Genomic DNA, 21,239 nt, shown 5'->3' with positions numbered 1-21,239 from the left:
GTTGTGGTGCTGGTGCTGCTGGATCCAAGTCATTGACCGATGGTGGTGGAGGTAATTGTTGTTGCTGTTGTGCTGTGGTTCCTGGGACACTGGCTCGGTCCTTCCTTACTGCCTTGGCCTCTATGCCCCAGAGCGTGGAGGAGGTTCTTCACTAACTCTCTTGCTCCACCTCTGTTCAGGTGTGGGCCTCTTCCCATGAATAGGTCCTTTCGTTTCCAGAATGTATTGAAGTTCTCAATGTAATGGAATCCTCTGGAAGCACACTCTCTGGAGAGCCAATTTTTCAGCTGAAACAGATGGCTAAACTTGAGTGACACCCCATCGATGTTAGGAAGAGATCCACTGATGAATGCTTCAACCTCTACTTTGTCAATACAAGCATAAATGTGCTTAACTTGCTGAATGTTTTGATACAAATATTGGATACGCTTCAAAAGTGAACACATTTTGTAAAGGATTTTAAAAAAATTCCCATAATTTTCAATGAGGCTAGTAAATTAGCATAAATTGACTAAATTTTAAAAACCGTAAAAAATACGAATAACATAAGTACAAGCATAAATGTCTTTAACTTACTGAGTGTTTTGATACCAAAGGGTTTAAAAGGAAACACCGTTTTTAAAGGTTTTTAAAAAGAAAATCCTATTCATTTTCTAGGGAGCTACAATTGGTGTAAATTGTGTAATATCGTAAAGACCGTAAGGTTTTACCAATACCAAAAGACTAAGCATCCTTCTCCTGAGCGTGCTGAACATTTTGATACCAGGATTGCATAAATTGCTAAAAGTGTACTCAAGATTTTATGTAAAAAAAATACAGAAAAAGATATAAAGAACAATACTAAAGGTAAACAGGGTCACTATTGTGCGAATGCTTTGAAGCATTCACACAATGAAGAATTCAGACCAGCTCCTCCAAGCTAAGGGAATTGGTAATTTTCAATGCCAACCCTGGTTGTGACAAAATAGATAAATACAAATAAAAAACTTTTTTTTTAAAACATTTTTTATTTATGTATTTATTTATTTTTGCCCATTGTATTTTGGTTGGCATGCCCAGTATTTCACTTTGAATTTGTTTAGTATTTAGTATAAAAAAATTGTCAGTCATAATCAGTAAATCAGTGCTTCTCAAATAGTACTTTAATACAGGCACTTTAAACTTCTTTTCTGCTTAAGACTAGAACAGGGTTTCTGTGTGACAAAATAAAGTTAATATGATTTGAAATTTGAAAAAGGATTCATTTTTCTTTTTTCTTTTGTTAATGTTAAAAGATACAATTTTAAGTATACTTACACAATTTTTATAGATATTTACCTAATATATATATTGTCACTGCACGAGTGTGTGGGGGGGTGGGGGTTAGGTGGGCGCGAAACATTTTCTTTTTCCTAGGGGGGGCCTGGCAAAAAATAATTGAGAAGCAACTTGAAGAACTGTTTGGGAGCTGAAAGAGAGGGGTCATTTTAGGGAGTGGATAAAAAAAGCCAGTTGTCTATAAAAAGCTGAATTTTTCATCAATACATAACATCATCATTTAGTCTGGCCTTCCATTGGCCAGAAGGCCACCCGTCAAAATTGCAGTCGTGGGAGTTTTAAAGCTTGCAGACTTCTGGGAGACCTGATGGTTCACTAAAGATTCACACTCCACAGCAGTAGGGGGCAGTAGCGGACGTTTGCGCTGGTTGGTACGCACGTGTACGCCTCATCTGATCTGATCAAGAACTTTCGGCTAACGATCCTCGAGCGGAATAATTTCTTCTGCAGCCAGATTCTCTAGCGGAAAGGAATTAATGCAAAACGTATCACCTGACTGTGGACCAGGTAAGAACCATCATTTTAAGTAATGTGTGTTTCTTTTCACTTTCGCGTACTTTCGCCGCCTCTCTTTCGAACTAGCTCGTCCGCTTTTCATTGCGCTCGACCGCCGGCTTACATCTTTGCATTGACTTTCGTTTTGTGGTGTGAATTGCTTGGTTTAATGTCGTATCACCTGACTGTGGACCAGGTAAGAAACATCCTTTCAAGTAATGTTTGTTGTTTTTCACTTTCGCGGACTTTCGCCGCCTCTCTTTCGAACTAGCTTGTCCGCTTTTCATTGCGCTGCAGCCAGGACCGCCGGCTTACATCTTTGCATTGACTTTCGTTTTGTGATGTTACCGAATGGCTTTGGTTTAATGTGTACCTTTTAAAAACCATTAAATTCATCAAGTGCTCTTTAAATAGTGCGGTTTTCTGTGTTCGGTGTTCATCTGTATGACTGGGGTTTTAACTTTTAGGTAAATACTGAGGTTCTTGTCAACTAGCTAATATCAATAATGATTGATTGGTATATTTCAAGCGTAAAAAATACAGGACAAAACACAATTATTTCAAACTCATCACAGAAACAATTAAATGCATTGATTAGAAAAAAATAAAACACACTTATGTCACATATGGTTCATTCATTTTTTGTGATAATTAACTAAAGTTAGTAGAGTTTGATTGCTTGAAAAGGAGTGGGAAGAAGCAAACTTATAAAATCCCACGCCTACCTAATTACTTAATTTCACTGTTTTGCATAATTATGTAATCCGGTCAGTGCAACCTTTATGGCATGATTGTCTTTACAGGACTTTGTGGTGCTGGTTAGACATCCCTAAAATAAGTGTCTCACGGTGACTCTTGTCCCAATAGCAGTCGCTTAAGCCATTAAGGTTTTTAAGAAAAAGCTCAAAACTAATCTTTTTAGCGTAGCTTTTACTTGGTTCTTACATGCCCACATGATTTTATTGTATATTTTACTTGCGGGATGTGCATGTTGCTGGATTTTGATGTTTTTATGTATTTGTTTGTTTTTATTTTATTTATTTATGAATGCTTTTTCGTATTACTGTTATTTATGTTACTGTGGAAAGCACTTTGAGATGCTTGAAAGCAGGAAAAGCACTATATAAATAAATCTGAATTAACACATAGTCTTTGCAGGAGATGGCAGCACAGAGGCCACAGAGGGCTAGAAGAAATCCCAGACAAGATGCTTTGTATTATTGCTCCTTGGGTGAAGATAAGGAAGGATTTGATATTAGATACATTGATTCATTTAAAGGTGAGCCACTGAAGTATTTATGCAATTTTTTTTCAATGTTTGAAATCAACATGAAAAACACATAATTTAGGTTCTTCTGTCATAGAGCATTATTTGCAGTATGTGATATTGATCCCAAATCAGATCCTCAATTAAGTTTTATCTAGATTATTTTTGGCATGGTCATTGTGTATTAGTTAAGTGTTTCATTTATATTGCGCAACCTAATTCACACACACTCCCAAAAGCAAAAACCTACAATCAGAAAACTGAATTAAATAGACTATTCAGTTCCCACTATACAGGGCTCCAGACTAACTTTTTTTCACTAGGAGCACTGTGGCCCCCAACTAAAATTTTAGGGGCACAACCAGAAAATTTAGGGGGCATACCTTAAATCAACATTCTAACCAAATCTACTAATCTCCACTGTATTACGAATAAATACTTTAATAATAGATGCCGAAATTACAATGCGCTGTTTCAAATTCATTGTCACATTTTATTCTGCACTTTTAAAGATGCAACAAGCTAAACTGACAGCACCATCGCTGTCATGACAGTACAAATAGCAAACAAAATACCATAAATTTAGAATAAAAAAAGTTTTTAGCAGCAAAGTGATTACCGTAGTAACCTTTTAGTCATTTCACAGTTTCAAACAATACTTAAATGTATGTACACATTAGAGGATGGAAATTCATGTTGGCGACACCAAATAGACTTTATCAGCGAATTTAGAGCAAGGAAGTGAAGACTTTAACCACTTCTGATTGGTCAGACTGATGACATGTGATTAAGATCCCAAGAATGATTGGTGGAAACAGTTAAAGGGGCGGAACTTTTCCTGACACAGCTGAAGCTGGGGCTAAATCGTGGTATCGTCATTCTTATCAAAATGTATTTAATAGAATCAAATAAACACAAAGAAAAAAGTATTTTACGATCTTTCATATTCCTAACTACTCAGTGTTTTATCAGGGCCTGTAGGGATGAACAAAGAACTGAAATCCTGGAGATGGAAAATGTTGTTAAATCAGTTAATGAGGGCAATTTACCACGGCACACTTGACCATCTCCCACGGCACACTAGTGTGCCGCGGCACACTGGTTGAAAAACACTGCATTATGGGACATGTGTCCTGATGGGTTTTTTGTAGTTCACTGATCAATTAAAATAATTTAAAATACCAACTGATTAAAAAAAGGCTACATACATTACAAAACATTAAAATAATTATAAAAGGTGCAATATCACAGATCATATTTAGGGGGGGAAGCATATTAAAACTAAATTAACTAAAGCCAAATAATTTCAAGAAATATGACACCAGGAATCATCACTTTCTCCATCGTCTGACGTCACCTGAATAACAGCAGAGTTCTGACCTGCAGACAACTTGACCTCAACTTTCACCGCAGCTGATATCAGCTGAAGAAGGATATGGATCTGAATCTAATGTCTGCAGACATAACATCGAAGAGAACTATAAACTCTGTTTTGAACCCAGGAGATCAGCTGTTATCAGTAAAAGAAGAAATGCCAACCTTGGACAATTCGACAGTTTATGGACCCTTTTTATTTTTCCCCAACAGTATTACTTTATTATAAAAAATATATATATATATATATATAAAAAGAGTAAAACAAATGATTAATCACTTTTGAAAATTTTTAAATTGATTGACTTTTGATGATATTACTTCACTAGCTCCTAAAATTGATAAATTGATTCAAAAATCTTTCCTAATGTAGCATAACTTTGCACATGTTTTTAACTTTTGATACTTGATGAAATTTTGCCATGAAAATTCCTGAAACAGTGTTGTCTATTTTACTGGTATAGTATTATTTTTTAAAGCATATGAATGACTTTTAAAAGTAACATAATTTGCATATATTTCAGATGCTGCATTTGCCATGTTAATTTCTAAAATAGTTATTTTTGACGTAGTACTTAAGTAATTCATCTTTGGCATGTGCCTTATTGATACCTTATGATTCTTAATTCTGTCTGATAAAACCTAGGAACCGGATATTGATAAATCATGTAATAAAATGGTTACAGTATAATCGGGGTGGAATTATATAAGTTCGCTTCCTTCCACTCCCTTTCAAGCAATATTTATTAATTATGTCTAATTATCCTAAGTTTGATTAGTTACTGTATGAATGTATAACTGATGATTATATTGCTTCTGTGTATAACTTCTATTTGATTGCTTGAAATAAACCATTTCAAATAAAAAAAAATCAAATCAAATCAAAATTGAATGTTAAGGACAACTCCTAATTCCTGTTGTCCTTCAGTCTTGCTGCAGCTTTGCCCTCATGCCCCCCCCCCCCAGGGCACTGGTTCATCATTTTTTAAATCATGTTGTCGCTCACACGTGTTTAATGCTAGAGCCCCGTTAGCTGTCAGGCATGAACGTGTGGGACATTTATTCTCCTCAGCTGACCATCTCCCGCGGGAGTGGTGTGCTGCCGTAACAGCCGTGCATGATGAGAGCCGTGGTTTGCTTTGCGAGTTAGAGACCCCTGCTGTAGACTGGCACTGGTACACTAGCCGCAGGTCAGAAGAACGAATCAATAGTTTGCTTGCTCATAGCTCAGACGCACATATCAGGTTGTGATGATATTTGTCTCTGTTTCCTTCCCACAGATGTTAACGCGCACTCGATTATCTCTAGGCCCCTCCCCCTCCACGCATTTTAGCCACTTACAGTAACTTTCCCTATTCTTCTCACACGCATTGGCCGCCTCAGGCATCCCTCAATGACACTCGAGTGTGCGCTCGCATGTGCTCCAGTCTCATGAGTATTCGCGCGAGTGTGTCTGTCTGTCTGTCCGTCCGTCCGTCCTCGCGTCTCATTGATTATTTCATTGATGATTGATGTGCCCCTTCCACGTTTAATGTATACAAAATACGGAGGGCGGGGGAGGCAAATTTACTGGTGGCACATGTGCGACTGGGTGTAAAATTCAGTCGCACACTCTCAAATTTTGGTCGCAGTCTGGAGCCCTGCTCTATGATAACTTTGCATTGTTTCTTTTTTTATTACTCTCCTTTCTTTGTGATGTGTTTGTTACTTGTAGGTCGAGGTGTGTTCAGCTCCCGGCCCTTTCAAAAGGGAGATTTCCTTCTTGAATACAGAGGACAGCTCATATCAAAAAAGGAACAAGAAAGCAGACTGAAAGTTTACCATGACGCCCTGAAGGTTTTTATGTTTGATTTCCAGTTCAATGGAAAGTTGTTATGGTATGTATCTTCTTTTTTAATGGTAATGTCATCTCTACTCTCTTACTGGTAAAAAGTAGTTTTAGTGATGAAATACAGTCTAAGACAAGGTTAAACATTTGTAATGTTCCATGGAAGTTTTAGGTTGTAGCAGGAATGTTATTTCGTCTTAAATACTCAATGTGCTCAATAACTTCCCTATGTAGCATAACTTATTGTCTGCTTCATATTTTAGTATTGATGCTGCTAGAGAGGACGGGTCACTTGGAAGACTAATAAATGATGATGAAGTGAGCCCAAACAGCAAAATGACCATTACCAGAGTGAATGGAGAACCCCATCTCTGTTTATTTGCAATCAAGGATATTGGTCCTGGAGAAGAAATCACCTATAATTATGGTGACTCCGAATGGCCATGGAGAATCAAGGTATCTGTAAAGTTATTGTTATGCTTTAAAATAATGTATAATTCTATATTTAAATTAAAGAATATGATTTACTCTTCATCCTTTCATCTCAGAAATCCAAAGAAAAGCCAAGTCAATCAGCAGAAGAGAATCCATCAACTTCCAGGTCCTCTCCAGACGACACATCGCAGGTAAATTTCAGTATAAATATCTATTTAGCAATTGTAGAAACATTTAGGTATTTAAATATTGAGTAGTATGAAGGTACATGGATCACTGGTAACATCGACCATAAAGGATGCCTGTATTTGATAAAAATTCCTTGGTGGTAGGCAGGCGCCTGTGTTTGGCAGCGGAGCCGCCACCAGTGTGTGAATGTGTGTGTGACTGGGTGAATGGGTCTGTGACTGTAAAGCACTTTGTCCTTGTAGGAAGAAAGGCGCTATACAAGTATACGCCATTTACCATTTACCATTTACTTTAGAAGCATGAACAGGACAAAGCAGGTTGTCCCATTAAGCGCTCATACACACGTGTCCTGTGTAATACTCAACTGGACAGGTTCTGACATTAGCGGGACATAGTGTTAAAACTAGTATACTGGAATTGAAGTTGTCCTAATGATCACTCTTACACACATGTCCTGTGTAATACTCAACTGGACAGGTCCAGGTTGTAGCAGGACTATTTGCTCAGTGTTTAAGCAAAGAATCTAATTCAGCCTCCATCCTTTCATCTCAGAAATCCAAAGAAAAGCCAAGTCAATCAGCAGAAGAGAATCCACCCACTTCCAGGTCCTATCCAGACGACACACCGCAGGTAAATTTCAGTTTAAATACCTATTTAGTAATTGTAGAAACATTTAGGCATGTTAATATTGAGTAGTATGAAGGTACATGGATCACTGGTAACATCTACAGTAAAGGATGCCTGTATTTGATACAAATTCCTTTAGAAGCATGAACAGGACAAAGCAGGTTGTCCCATTAAGCGCTCATACACACGTGTCCTGTGTAATACTCAACTGGACAGGTTCTGACATTAGCAGGACATAGTGTTAAAACTAGTATACTGGAATTGAAGTTGTCCTAATGATCACTCTTACACACATGTCCTGTGTAATACTCAACTGGACAGGTCCAGGTTGTAGCAGGACTATTTGCTCAGTGTTTAAGCAAAGAATCTAATTCAGCCTCCATCCTTTCATCTCAGAAATCCAAAGAAAAGCCAAGTCAATCAGCAGAAGAGAATCCACCCACTTCCGGGTCCTATCCAGACGACACACCGCAGGTAAATTTCAGTTTAAATACCTATTTAGTAATTGTAGAAACATTTAGGCATTTAAATATTGAGTAGTATGAAGGTACATGGATCACTGGTAACATCTACAGTAAAGGATGCCTGTATTTGATACAAATTCCTTTAGAAGAATGAACAGGACAAAGCAGGTTGTCCCATTAAGCGCTCATACACACGTGTCCTGTGTAATACTCAACTGGACAGGTTCTGACATTAGCAGGACATAGTGTTAAAACTAGTATACTGGAATTGAAGTTGTCCTAATGATCACTCTTACACACATGTCCTGTGTAATACTCAACTGGACAGGTCCAGGTTTTAGCAGGACTGTGCTCAGTGTTTAAGCAAAGAATCTAATTCAGCCTCCATCCTTTCATCTCAGAAATCCAAAGAAAAGCCAAGTCAATCAGCAGAAGAGAATCCACCCACTTCCAGGTCCTATCCAGACGACACACCGCAGGTAAATTTCAGTTTAAATACCTATTTAGTAATTGTAGAAACATTTAGGCATGTTAATATTGAGTAGTATGAAGGTACATGGATCACTGGTAACATCTACAGTAAAGGATGCCTGTATTTGATACAAATTCCTTTAGAAGCATGAACAGGACAAAGCAGGTTGTCCCATTAAGCGCTCATACACACGTGTCCTGTGTAATACTCAACTGGACAGGTTCTGACATTAGCAGGACATAGTGTTAAAACTAGTATACTGGAAGTGAAGTTGTCCTAATGATCACTCTTACACACATGTCCTGTGTAATACTCAACTGGACAGGTCCAGGTTTTAGCAGGACTGTGCTCAGTGTTTAAGCAAAGAATCTAATTCAGCCTCCATCCTTTCATCTCAGAAATCCAAAGAAAAGCCAAGTCAATCAGCAGAAGAGAATCCACCCACTTCCGGGTCCTATCCAGACGACACACCGCAGGTAAATTTCAGTTTAAATACCTATTTAGTAATTGTAGAAACATTTAGGCATTTAAATATTGAGTAGTATGAAGGTACATGGATCACTGGTAACATCTACAGTAAAGGATGCCTGTATTTGATACAAATTCCTTTAGAAGCATGAACAGGACAAAGCAGGTTGTCCCATTAAGCGCTCATACACACGTGTCCTGTGTAATACTCAACTGGACAGGTTCTGACATTAGCAGGACATAGTGTTAAAACTAGTATACTGGAAGTGAAGTTGTCCTAATGATCACTCTTACACACATGTCCTGTGTAATACTCAACTGGACAGGTCCAGGTTGTAGCAGGACTATGTGCTCAGTGTTTAAGCAAAGAATCTAATTCAGCCTCCATCCTTTCATCTCAGAAATCCAAAGAAAAGCCAAGTCAATCAGCAGAAGAGAATCTACCCACTTCCGGGTCCTATCCAGACGACACACCACAGGTAAATTTCAGTTTAAATACCTATTTAGTAATTGTAGAAACATTTAGGCATTTAAATATTGAGTAGTATGAAGGTACATGGATCACTGGTAGCATCTACAGTAAAGGATGCCTGTATTTGATACAAATTCCTTTAGAAGAATGAACAGGACAAAGCAGGTTGTCCCATTAAGCGCTCATACACACGTGTCCTGTGTAATACTCAACTGGACAGGTTCTGACATTAGCAGGACATAGTGTTAAAACTAGTATACTGGAATTGAAGTTGTCCTAATGATCACTCTTACACACATGTCCTGTGTAATACTCAACTGGACAGGTCCAGGTTTTAGCAGGACTGTGCTCAGTGTTTAAGCAAAGAATCTAATTCAGCCTCCATCCTTTCATCTCAGAAATCCAAAGAAAAGCCAAGTCAATCAGCAGAAGAGAATCCACCCACTTCCAGGTCCTATCCAGACGACACACCGCAGGTAAATTTCAGTTTAAATACCTATTTAGTAATTGTAGAAACATTTAGGCATGTTAATATTGAGTAGTATGAAGGTACATGGATCACTGGTAACATCTACAGTAAAGGATGCCTGTATTTGATACAAATTCCTTTAGAAGCATGAACAGGACAAAGCAGGTTGTCCCATTAAGCGCTCATACACACGTGTCCTGTGTAATACTCAACTGGACAGGTTCTGACATTAGCAGGACATAGTGTTAAAACTAGTATACTGGAATTGAAGTTGTCCTAATGATCACTCTTACACACATGTCCTGTGTAATACTCAACTGGACAGGTCCAGGTTGTAGCAGGACTATGTGCTCAGTGTTTAAGCAAAGAATCTAATTCAACCTCCATCCTTTCATCTCAGAAATCCAAAGAAAAGCCAAGTCAATCAGCAGAAGAGAATCCACCCACTTCCAGGTCCTATCCAGACGACACACCGCAGGTAAATTTCAGTTTAAATACCTATTTAGTAATTGTAGAAACATTTAGGCATGTTAATATTGAGTAGTATGAAGGTACATGGATCACTGGTAACATCTACAGTAAAGGATGCCTGTATTTGATACAAATTCCTTTAGAAGAATGAACAGGACAAAGCAGGTTGTCCCATTAAGCGCTCATACACACGTGTCCTGTGTAATACTCAACTGGACAGGTTCTGACATTAGCAGGACATAGTGTTAAAACTAGTATACTGGAAGTGAAGTTGTCCTAATGATCACTCTTACACACATGTCCTGTGTAATACTCAACTGGACAGGTCCAGGTTTTAGCAGGACTGTGCTCAGTGTTTAAGCAAAGAATCTAATTCAGCCTCCATCCTTTCATCTCAGAAATCCAAAGAAAAGCCAAGTCAATCAGCAGAAGAGAATCCACCCACTTCCGGGTCCTATCCAGACGACACACCGCAGGTAAATTTCAGTTTAAATACCTATTTAGTAATTGTAGAAACATTTAGGCATTTAAATATTGAGTAGTATGAAGGTACATGGATCACTGGTAACATCTACAGTAAAGGATGCCTGTATTTGATACAAATTCCTTTAGAAGCATGAACAGGACAAAGCAGGTTGTCCCATTAAGCGCTCATACACACGTGTCCTGTGTAATACTCAACTGGACAGGTTCTGACATTAGCAGGACATAGTGTTAAAACTAGTATACTGGAATTGAAGTTGTCCTAATGATCACTCTTACACACATGTCCTGTGTAATACTCAACTGGACAGGTCCAGGTTTTAGCAGGACTATTTGCTCAGTGTTTAAGCAAAGAATCTAATTCAGCCTCCATCCTTTCATCTCAGAAATCCAAAGAAAAGCCAAGTCAATCAGCAGAAGAGAATCCACCCACTTCCAGGTCCTATCCAGACGACACACCGCAGGTAAATTTCAGTTTAAATACCTATTTAGTAATTGTAGAAACATTTAGGCATGTTAATATTGAGTAGTATGAAGGTACATGGATCACTGGTAACATCTACAGTAAAGGATGCCTGTATTTGATACAAATTCCTTTAGAAGAATGAACAGGACAAAGCAGGTTGTCCCATTAAGCGCTCATACACACGTGTCCTGTGTAATACTCAACTGGACAGGTTCTGACATTAGCAGGACATAGTGTTAAAACTAGTATACTGGAAGTGAAGTTGTCCTAATGATCACTCTTACACACATGTCCTGTGTAATACTCAACTGGACAGGTCCAGGTTTTAGCAGGACTATGTGCTCAGTGTTTAAGCAAAGAATCTAATTCAGCCTCCATCCTTTCATCTCAGAAATCCAAAGAAAAGCCAAGTCAATCAGCAGAAGAGAATCCACCCACTTCCGGGTCCTATCCAGACGACACACCGCAGGTAAATTTCAGTTTAAATACCTATTTAGTAATTGTAGAAACATTTAGGCATTTAAATATTGAGTAGTATGAAGGTACATGGATCACTGGATTTACTGAATTACGGCCAGTAAATTCTGGGCATTGTTTCCACTCAGTTATGCTTTGGTCCCTCTGAGTGATGTGTTTTCACGGCCCATGCATGATGAAGACGGCCAGCGCGTCATATTGGGTCACCGTAGTGCGACCACTTAGCTTAGCCACATTAATGGAAAACTGCATGTTTTTTTTGCTGAATTAGTATTGAGAAATACCTAATTGGAAAGTATAGACATTGAGACTCTTTGTTCAGCGTTAAATTGAATTTTTTTCCTTTCATGAAATACTAAGACCATGTCACGCCATAGATGTTCTTTTGTCAAAAGTTGGTAAAATAACATGACATTGGCAATGTTTTAGTAGCTTCATTTCCATTAACCACAGAATTGCACAAATTGGATTTTTTTTATAAAGAAATGAACTTATAGGTAACACCTCAATTTTGAAAACACTTGCATTTATCGAAAAAAAAAAACCTTTTGTGTTTTGAGGTGTTGATTTTATCTTTTTAATATCAAACAAGTTTCTCAAACACTTCTATGTCTGGCTTTTTGAATTTTTTTGAACAATTGTGTAGCTTTGCTCTCCCCAGTGCTGTGACATCACACAAATGCTGTTGGTTTTTGTCTACAGGACTGTGATCATGATTTAGTCGCTGACGAAATGTCACCTTTGGAGAAATGTGTCATATGTGGAGGACCTTTTACTCCTCTGAAATGGAGTGGTGTGAGATGTGAAGGTAATTTTTTGCTTAACAATGTAAAGATATGTACATTTCTGGTTTGAATGTGATTCTATTGGGGCATCATAAAAACATCTATTGCTATGGTATATCTTTTTGAGCTTTTACATGTGCAAATTAGCTGTATTCATTTTATGTACTTTTAATTTTCTGTGTAGTTTGCAACCAGACCTGGCACAAAAGGTGTTACAATATTCACATGGTGGACATCTCAGAACCTCAATCACTGGTACGTTTTTATTTGTTCTTTTCAGTGAAATGTCTTCCAAATCCATAAAGTTTACTTTTTGTTTTTAATTGTGGGCAGGTTTTAAATGAACAAAGCTCAAGTGAGGTGGGTTCATCAGAAGAGGAATACGTGCCTGATTCCACAGCTGATTCAGACAGCTCATTTGTCAATAAATCAGAGATTTTAAGCATAAATCGCAAACGAGTACAGATCTCGGAGGTTTCAACCAGTCAGTCTGCTTCCAAAAAGAAAAGATTTCACCAAGAAGATTCTGTAGAGGGAGAAAGACTGAGTTCTTCTGAAGCTGCAGGGTCATTATCTCAAGATGAACTCAGAAAAAGACGATTTGAAAAATCTGATGCGACTTCAAATGAAAGAAATGCTCGCAATGAATGCATGACTGATAGCTATAATGCTCGGCCTGAAGATTTACCCAAGTCATCCCTCTTACTCAGAAACAGAAACTACTGCTATATTTGTGGAAAGCTACAGACAAAGTTTACACGCCATTTGAAAAGGCATGAGAAAAAATATGCTGATGTTGCCCAAGTTTTAAGTCTTCCCAAGAAGTCCAAAAAGCGCTTGGAAATGCTTGCTAAGCTGCGCAACAAGGGAAACTATGACCATAACTCAGAGGTCTTAGCAAGTGGCATAGGAACATTAAAACCAAAACGCACATCAAAGAAAAACTACAAAGAAAAAGACTATATTCACTGCATTTACTGTCAGGCATTATATCTCAGAAGAGATCTGTGGAGACATGTTCGAAAATGTTCTTCCAAACCAGGAAAAGCCACTTCAGAGGGACATGACAAAAGAGTCTTGTCTTTGGCCTCTATGAATGAGTCAGCTCTTTGTCAGCAAGTTTCCCCAGGTGTTTGGAAAATATTAGCTGTCATGAAAGATGATGACATAACATCCACTGTGCGAAGTGACTTCTCTATTCTCCAGCTTGCCCAGTCACTCTTTAACAAACATGGACAAGATCCCACCAAATTTGACTACATTCGTCAGAAACTCAGAGAATGTGGAAGACTTCTGCTTGTACTTCGGAAAGAATTTTCAATTAACACCTTTGAGGATGCTGTCAGGCCTGCAAATTTTGATGTGGTTATTACAGCTGTCAAGAAAGTGTCTGGCTATGATGGAGAAAAGAACTGCTACTCTACTCCAAGCCTTGCCCTGAAGTTGGGCCACTCATTGCAGAAAGTTAATGACATTTTACATTGTCGAGCACTTATGGCTCAAGACAGTACACTGATCAAGTCGACCCAAAGTTTCAAAACCCTCTTTTCTACAAAGTGGTCTGAATTCATTTCCCATACTGCACTGTCAACACTAAACGAGCGTCACTTTAACAAGCCTTCCACTCTTCCCTTCACAGAAGATGTTCAATGTCTTCATAGACATCTGGAGAAGATTACTGACGAAGCACTGAAGGACTTGGAGGAGCATAGTTCACCCAAATCATACAGTGAACTTTGCAAAGTCACCATGGCAAAAGTAATACTGTTCAACAGAAGACGAGGGGGAGAAGTTTCAAAGATGACATTATGTGGCTTTCAGGGGAGAGACTCAAGTGCCCTCCACAAGGATATTGCATTTGGACTTACAAAATTTGAACGTCACCTTTGTCAACACTTCAGTCGCGTGGAATTGAGGGGTAAACGTGGTCGAAAGGTTGCAGTGTTACTTTCACCGGACATGGTGAGTGCAATAACACGGCTGACTGAGAAGAGAGCAGACTGTGGTGTACTGGCAGAAAACCCCTTTCTTTTTGCCAGGCCTAAATGTCTGACTCCTTACAGAGGACAGGACTGTTTAAGGCTTTATGCAGCAGAATGTGGGGCTAAAAACCCAGAGCTCCTCAGGTCGACTCAGTTGCGCAAACATGTTGCAACTTTGTCTCAGATCCTGAATCTCAAGAATCACGAGTTGGATCAAGTTGCCAACTTTCTTGGTCACGATATTCGCGTTCATCGTGAATATTATAGACTTCCAGAGGCTACTACACAGCTGGCTAAGATATCTAAACTACTCATTGCCATGGAGAAAGGGTCTCTTCAAAACCTACAAGGCAAAACACTGGAAGAGATTGAAATCGAAGGTGAAGTTGCATTTAAGCTAAGAGTTGGACCTTTCCAGAACTTGAACTGAACTATATCTTAACACAATTTAATTTTACTAGATAAGCTAGAGTTGACAGAGTCAAGTGGAGAGAGCGACAGCGACACAGAGGCCGACGCCGCCGTTGAAGAGGCCGACGCCGCCGTTGAAGAGGCCGACGTCGCCGTTGAAGAGACCAACGCCACTGTTGAAGAGGGCGAGGTTGAAGAAAATCTCTCAAATCCAAAGGCTGGTAAGCACAAAATGATTTTTCTTGAAATTGTTCTGTTCATGAAACCACATGACTAATAAACGTCATCACAGAGTCTCTGGGAAGTGAGAGGATGTGGACACCTGTTCGTTAAATTAAATTCAATTTTATTTATACCACAAAAGATTTGCCTCATTGGGCTGAATGCAAGTAATTATAAAGAGGCACAAGGTTTTTCATAACATATAAACAATAGCTACAAACTAAAGACTGAATACATTTGGTCATCCCTATCCTTAGACAGTCATTCCTGGTAAGGAAAAACTCCTAAAAAAATGTAAAAAAAATCTGATTCAGGAAAAAAAAAGCAGAAACTTCAGGAATGCCCACGTGAGGGCGAGATCCTATCCCAGGACAGACATGCGATTTACCAGGACCGTTATAGAGGAATTAGCTTATCTAACTCTCCAACTATGTATTTGAAAGAGTTCCGTCAGATATGGCTGAGGGATCGGTGGGGACAATGCCCTCAGCCCAACTTTATCTTTAGAAATAGCACACAGTGATTTTATGTCTGTGTAAATTATGAGTTCAGGTTTTAATCTTGGAAATCAAACTCAGGATTTAAAGGGTACATTAATTGTTTAGTCACATAACATAACATTTGTTTATAAACAATACGTGGTGCAATCCTGGACCATTTCACTGTACAAAAGACCATATGCTGCAGAGACTGTGAGCTTTTAGCAGTTAGCATCCGGCCGTATTATCTACCTCGGGAGTTTACGAACGTCCTTGCCGTCTGTGTTTACATCCCGCCCAGAGCGCGCAAAGACAGCCATTGAGGTAGTGGTCCAAACGGTTTCAGAGCTGCAAACGAGGCACCCACAGGCTCTCGTGGTCGTCTCAGGGGACTTCAATCACGTCTCCCTGGATGCCCCACCATCAACGATGCATCAGTGCGTGAACTGTCCCACTCGCAGCGACAGGACAATCGATTTGTTTTATGTCAACATCAAAGATGCCTATCAGGCCACGCCCCTCCCTGCCCTCGGCAAATCAGACCAAAATCTGATTTCCTTACAGCCCACATACACGCCTTTAGTGAAGAGGCAGCCTGCAGCAACAAAGAGCGTGAGGAGGTGGACACCTGAGGCTGAGGGGGAACTCAGAGACTGCTTTGGATGCACAGACTGGAGCGCCCTGCTGGACCCCAATGGAGTGACATCGAAGGAGCATCCCAATGTATAACAGACTATATGAACTTCTGCATGTAGACTGTTGTGCTCACAAAACTGTCCATTGTTATGCAAATAACAAACCCTGGATAACAAGGACAGTGAAAGTGGTTTTAAATAAAAAGAGCATTCCTCAAAAAGGATCAGGAGGAAATTAAAAGGGTCCAGATAGACCCGAGGAGCTGCCTGAAAGATGCAAAAAAACACCTATAAGGACAGAGTGGAGAAGAAACTGGAGAACAATAACATCAGGGAGGTGTGGCGATGAATGAAAACCATTACAGGCTGCAACAAGACAACAGTAGTTGGGGGAAGTGCTGAAAAAGCCAATGTATGGAATACCTATTTTAATAGATTTCACATCCCCCCCCCCCACACCCAATTCCAACACCAGCCCTGTCTTGCACCACACCCATCACCGTGCCCTTCTCACTGCCTGTCCTCATCCCTTAGCCAGAGGAGGGCCAGCTCCTCAGACTGCTCCTTCCTCCATCAACCATGATCCATCTCTTCCAGTGTCCTCGCCATGTGATCCATGCCTTCCACCTGCAGAATGTGTTTCCCACCACATCACAGATCATCTGGTGCAGAGGGAACTGCAGAGACTGAACATGAGGAAAGCCCTGGGTCCAGACAGTGTGTCCCAGACTCCTGAAAACGTGTGTATACGAGCTTGGGGCTCCTCTTCAGCATCTGTTTAACCTGAGCCTGGACCTGGGACAGGTGCCATCTCTGTGGAAGAACTCATGTATCATTCCACTCCCCAAAGTCAAGCACCCAAAGGAGAACAAAGACTACCGGCCTGTAGCACTGACTTCACACGTGATGAAGATCTTTGAGAGGTTGGTGCTGCAGCAGCTGACGTCACAGGTCCAGCATGTCCAAGATCCACTGCAGTTTGCGTACCAGGAGAGAGTGGGGGTGGAGGATGCGGTCCTCTACCTGCTACACCATACCTACTCACACCTGGAGGAAGGAGGTGGTGCAGTGAAAAAACTGTTTTTGATTTCTCCTGGGCCTTTAACGCCATTCATCCTCACCTACTGCAGGAAAAATGAACCAAGATGGCAGTACAACCACCCTTGGTTTTTTGGATCATGGACTACCTCACTAACAGGCTGCAATACGTCTGCATGGGGGGATCGTTCTCCAGTACCCTCCGCTGCAGCGTGGGGGCACTGCAGGGGACAGTGCCATCTCCTCTCCTCTTCACGCTGTATACATCTGATTTCCACTACAACACCGCAACCTGCGACTTGCAGAAGTTCTCAGACGATACAGCTGTTGTGGCCTACATAAAAAGAGAAGAGGACAGCGAGTACAGGCAGCTGGTGGAGGACTTTGTGGGCGGGTGCAGGAAAAACCAGCTGCAGCTGAACCTCCAGAAGACCAAAGAAATGGTTCTGGACTTCAGGAGGAAAGCTGCAACACCTCAACAGCTGCACATAGAGGGAGACAGCTTGGAGAGGGTGCAAACCTACAAATACTTGGCGGTCGTATTGGACCACAAGCTGGACTGGACCGCCAACACAGATCAGCTCTACAAAAAGAATCAGTCCAGGCTGTACTTTCTCCGGAGGCTGCGCTTGTTCAATATCTGCACAAAGCTGCTGCAGGTGTTTTCTCAGTCTGTGGTGGCGAGTGCTCTCCTCGATTCTGCTATTTGCTGGAGCAGCACCAGCAAGAAGAACATCTGCCGGCTCAACAAAATCATCAAGAGCTCTGTGGTGGGGCTGAAGCTGGCTCCTGTGGAGGAGGTGGCTGAACTCTGACCGTCTTCAGGTCCATCATGAGGCATCCCTCACATCCACTACATGAGGCCTTCACCAGCAGGAGGAGTACATTCAGCAGCAGACTGCTGTCCCAGCGCTGCTCCACGGACAGACTGAAGAACTCTTTTGTTCCTCGCGCCATCTTGCAATACAACTCTTTAGCTGAACCTCTTAGAAGCGTTTAATTATTTTTATATAATTAATTCTTAATCTATTTAATGTATTGATATTTAACTTATTTATTCCTGTATTTTTAATGTATTTTTATTCTTAAATCCACCACTCATATTGCTTTTATGTCCTTTTATGTGTGTATGTTTTTATGATTGTCAGCAGATGACCAAATTTAAATTTCCTAAGGTATTTAATAATCCCTTATCTATCTGTCTATCCATTTTGTGCATCACAATATGAGAAACATGCTTTCAACAAATAAATGCTTACTGGGAAGTATTTTTATTAATACTATTTTACTTTTTCAGCACAAAGTCAAAACAAAGATGAGAAGGACAAGGAACTTAAGGCATTAAAATGGAAGCGGAGGAAGCCTGACGGAAAGAAACAAAAACAATCTGGTAAGTGCAGCCACCCGTACATAAGTCACATGCGCACACAAGTAAAACTGAATTATGATCAACATTAAACATAATTCAAAGTCCAAAAGACTAATAGTATTTTTTTATGTTTCTCCCCTCACACTGCTTCATCATTCTGAGTAAGGATATGCCTTTTGTACAAATAGTATTGATGACAACTAATCCACAAATTGACAGAAAATCAATTTAGAAAGTGACTGAATATCTCTTTTTTTCCACTCGTTACACTCTTTTAAGACTGACGAAATTATACCTATAATTGGAATACTAAGAATGTTCACATAAGATGTAACTGTAAAACCACATATAGTGGGATTTGTATCTAAGGCCTAATCCAAATTTTTCCCATCTCCTTACCCCTCCATTTGAAGGGGCTTTTGAAGTGGTGTCCGAAATATATTTTTTTATTTTCTACCCTCCATGTGGGGGGAAACTGACCCCTCCCTTGCGAAGGGGTTCCGCTGTGCTGTGCAAGCACTTTTCTTAATGTGGGTGCGCTCTGAAGCACAGAAGTTTAAATGTAAATTAAAGTAATGACTTTGTTGTAGCATGACCCTTTTGAAGTTGGACAACCGCTGTTATGTATATTTGAGCAGTGGAAGCGCTGCGCTATTGCAAGCTGACTATCGACTAATGGTGACGTCCAAGTTTTGAGACACTAGTTTCATTAGTGTCTGTTTGGAATGCTACATTTATGATGTGGGGAGAAGGGAAGAATTTAGATTGGGCCTAAAAATCTCCTAAAATGGGTGTCTAATTTCAAACTGTGTTTTATCTTTTTTAGCTGCTGAGCAAGAAAAGAAACGAATGAAGCAAATAAAACGACCCTGGTCCAAAGAGGAAGTAAACGCTGTCATGAGACACTTCAAGGACCATATAATGAAGGGAAAACTTGCTTCCATGATAGAATGTGGGCAGTGCAAAAAGGCAGAGAATCCTGTTCTTGACAACCGTACCCTACAGAACATCAGAGACTTTGTGAGAAATCGTGGTATTACCATGAAAAACAAAAAGTAACCCAGCGAACATTTCCATATGGCCCATATGATTTACCTTTGGGCTGAATATCTGGGCCCCGGGTGGGTTTGTCCACGAGTTCCGTGGTGACCCCATCTGTGTTTGCACACACTGGCTTAGAAGGAAACTCAGTGGTCTGAGTTCCCAACGCTAACCAGCTGCTCTGTGGAAAGCATTGTGTGCCAACAACCTGCCTTACGGATAGTGTAGCGAGTTAGCGAGCTACACTGTCTAGCGAGCCAGATTACTCAGTGCCCATTCAAGCTAGTGTGGGCAAACACAGATGGGGCCACTGTGGAACCTGTGAACAAACCCACCTGGGGCTCAACAATTCAGCCCAAAGGTAAGCCATGTGGGGCTCACATTCAAATGTTTGCTAAATGAAGATTTTTGATATATAGTATATAAAAGTATGAATAAGCAGTTAAGGCTTAAATTTTGTTTTTTTGTTCAGTTGTCAAAAGGTTATTTCTTTATTTGCCTTTACATTAGAAAGAATATAATTTTGAAGTAAGGACTTATGGCTATGTAGTTTTTTTCTGAAAACTATCTTTTACATTAGACAGAACATTAACAATAAATAAGCACTAGATTCTTGAATGTTTTTCCATTTAAAACTGCATATTCTTGTCACCTTTTTGACAAGACTAAGTTTTTTTCAACATTTTTGCTGTATTTGCTTTTCATTTCACAAATAGAACTGTCATAAGCATTTAAATGTACTTTTTTATGTTTATAAAAACAATGATTACAGTGAACTACACAGTATAAAAGTTCAATAAAAGGATTTTTGGGTGGGAGGACCCATCAAGGTCGTTGGGTCCTTTGAAGTCACGTTTTAGACATGTTTGTGTGTTTGTATACTGTGGACCTCATAAATACTCTTTTTGTCAGAGGCGGGGCTAATGGAGCTCATTAAAGTGTCCTGGTAATGTTGTGTTTTGTCATATATTATTATTTCTTGTTGTAATAACTTTTTTCAAATTTTGAACTGGGTTATGTGAAGTACCGCCACAAATAGATTTTTTGAGATACTGCTTGTCCTTAGAAATCAAGCAGAAAGGGGTGTCCCCATAATGTAGTAACAAACGTGTTTGAAAAAACTGTCCTTTTAATCCACCAATACCAGTATGTGTGTGTGTGTGTGTGTGTGTATATGTATATATATATATATATATATATATATATATATATATATATATATATATATATATATATATATATATATATATATATATATATATATATATATATATATATATATATATATATTTCCTGCTTTTGAACCTCAACGTTTTTATTTTGAAAATAAACCTTTTTTATAAATTGAATGAAATATTCTTCTTTTCCTGTTTTTACGCCTTTAAGATCTTTTGTTTCTTTTTCGGAGGTATTTTTTCAGAGGCTGGAAGTCTTCCTCCTTGAGTTTGAAATTCCTGTCAGTCTTGCAGCAGAATCACGCTCCAATAGGATTCGAAGAACTTT

General features: G+C 39.5%; 1 protein-coding gene and 1 long non-coding RNA gene across 6 annotated transcripts; both read left to right on the top strand.

The window, feature by feature from the left end:
- Positions 1 to 1,388: 1,388 nt before the first annotated feature.
- On the top strand, positions 1,389 to 8,475 carry LOC111947106 (uncharacterized). 3 transcript variants are annotated; one of them, XR_013653259.1, is made up of 6 exons: positions 1,389 to 2,008; positions 2,971 to 3,091; positions 6,168 to 6,330; positions 6,545 to 6,737; positions 6,830 to 6,907; positions 7,458 to 8,475. It is a non-coding gene; the product is annotated as an uncharacterized LOC111947106 (long non-coding RNA). The 3 variants fall into 3 exon arrangements; XR_013653257.1 differs by having other exon boundaries at positions 1,390 to 1,824; XR_013653258.1 differs by lacking the exon at positions 6,830 to 6,907 and having other exon boundaries at positions 1,391 to 1,824.
- A 3,205-nt stretch (positions 8,476 to 11,680) lies between these two features.
- On the top strand, positions 11,681 to 20,691 carry LOC144989109 (uncharacterized). Of its 3 annotated transcripts, XM_078941119.1 has the most exons (8): positions 11,681 to 11,766; positions 12,477 to 12,582; positions 12,744 to 12,814; positions 12,893 to 12,919; positions 14,199 to 14,921; positions 15,003 to 15,173; positions 18,624 to 18,716; positions 19,522 to 20,691. In XM_078941119.1, exons 5-8 carry the CDS (start codon positions 14,309 to 14,311, stop codon positions 19,752 to 19,754), a joined length of 1,110 nt encoding a protein of 369 aa, XP_078797245.1. In that variant the 5' UTR covers positions 11,681 to 11,766; positions 12,477 to 12,582; positions 12,744 to 12,814; positions 12,893 to 12,919; positions 14,199 to 14,308; the 3' UTR covers positions 19,755 to 20,691. The 3 variants fall into 3 exon arrangements, with proteins under 3 accessions (XP_078797245.1, XP_078797244.1, XP_078797243.1); XM_078941118.1 differs by lacking the exon at positions 12,893 to 12,919; XM_078941117.1 differs by lacking the exon at positions 11,681 to 11,766 and having other exon boundaries at positions 12,422 to 12,582; positions 12,893 to 14,921.
- The last annotated feature ends 548 nt before the right edge of the window (positions 20,692 to 21,239 follow it).

Source organism: Oryzias latipes, chromosome 22, assembly GCF_053564925.1.
Source record: "Oryzias latipes strain Hd-rR chromosome 22, Olatipes_Hd-rR_3.1".
In the NCBI taxonomy this organism is placed as follows: Eukaryota; Metazoa; Chordata; class Actinopteri; order Beloniformes; family Adrianichthyidae; genus Oryzias; species Oryzias latipes.
The sequence above is the reverse complement of the archived record's forward strand: the minus strand, read 5'-3'. Positions and strand labels throughout refer to the sequence as shown.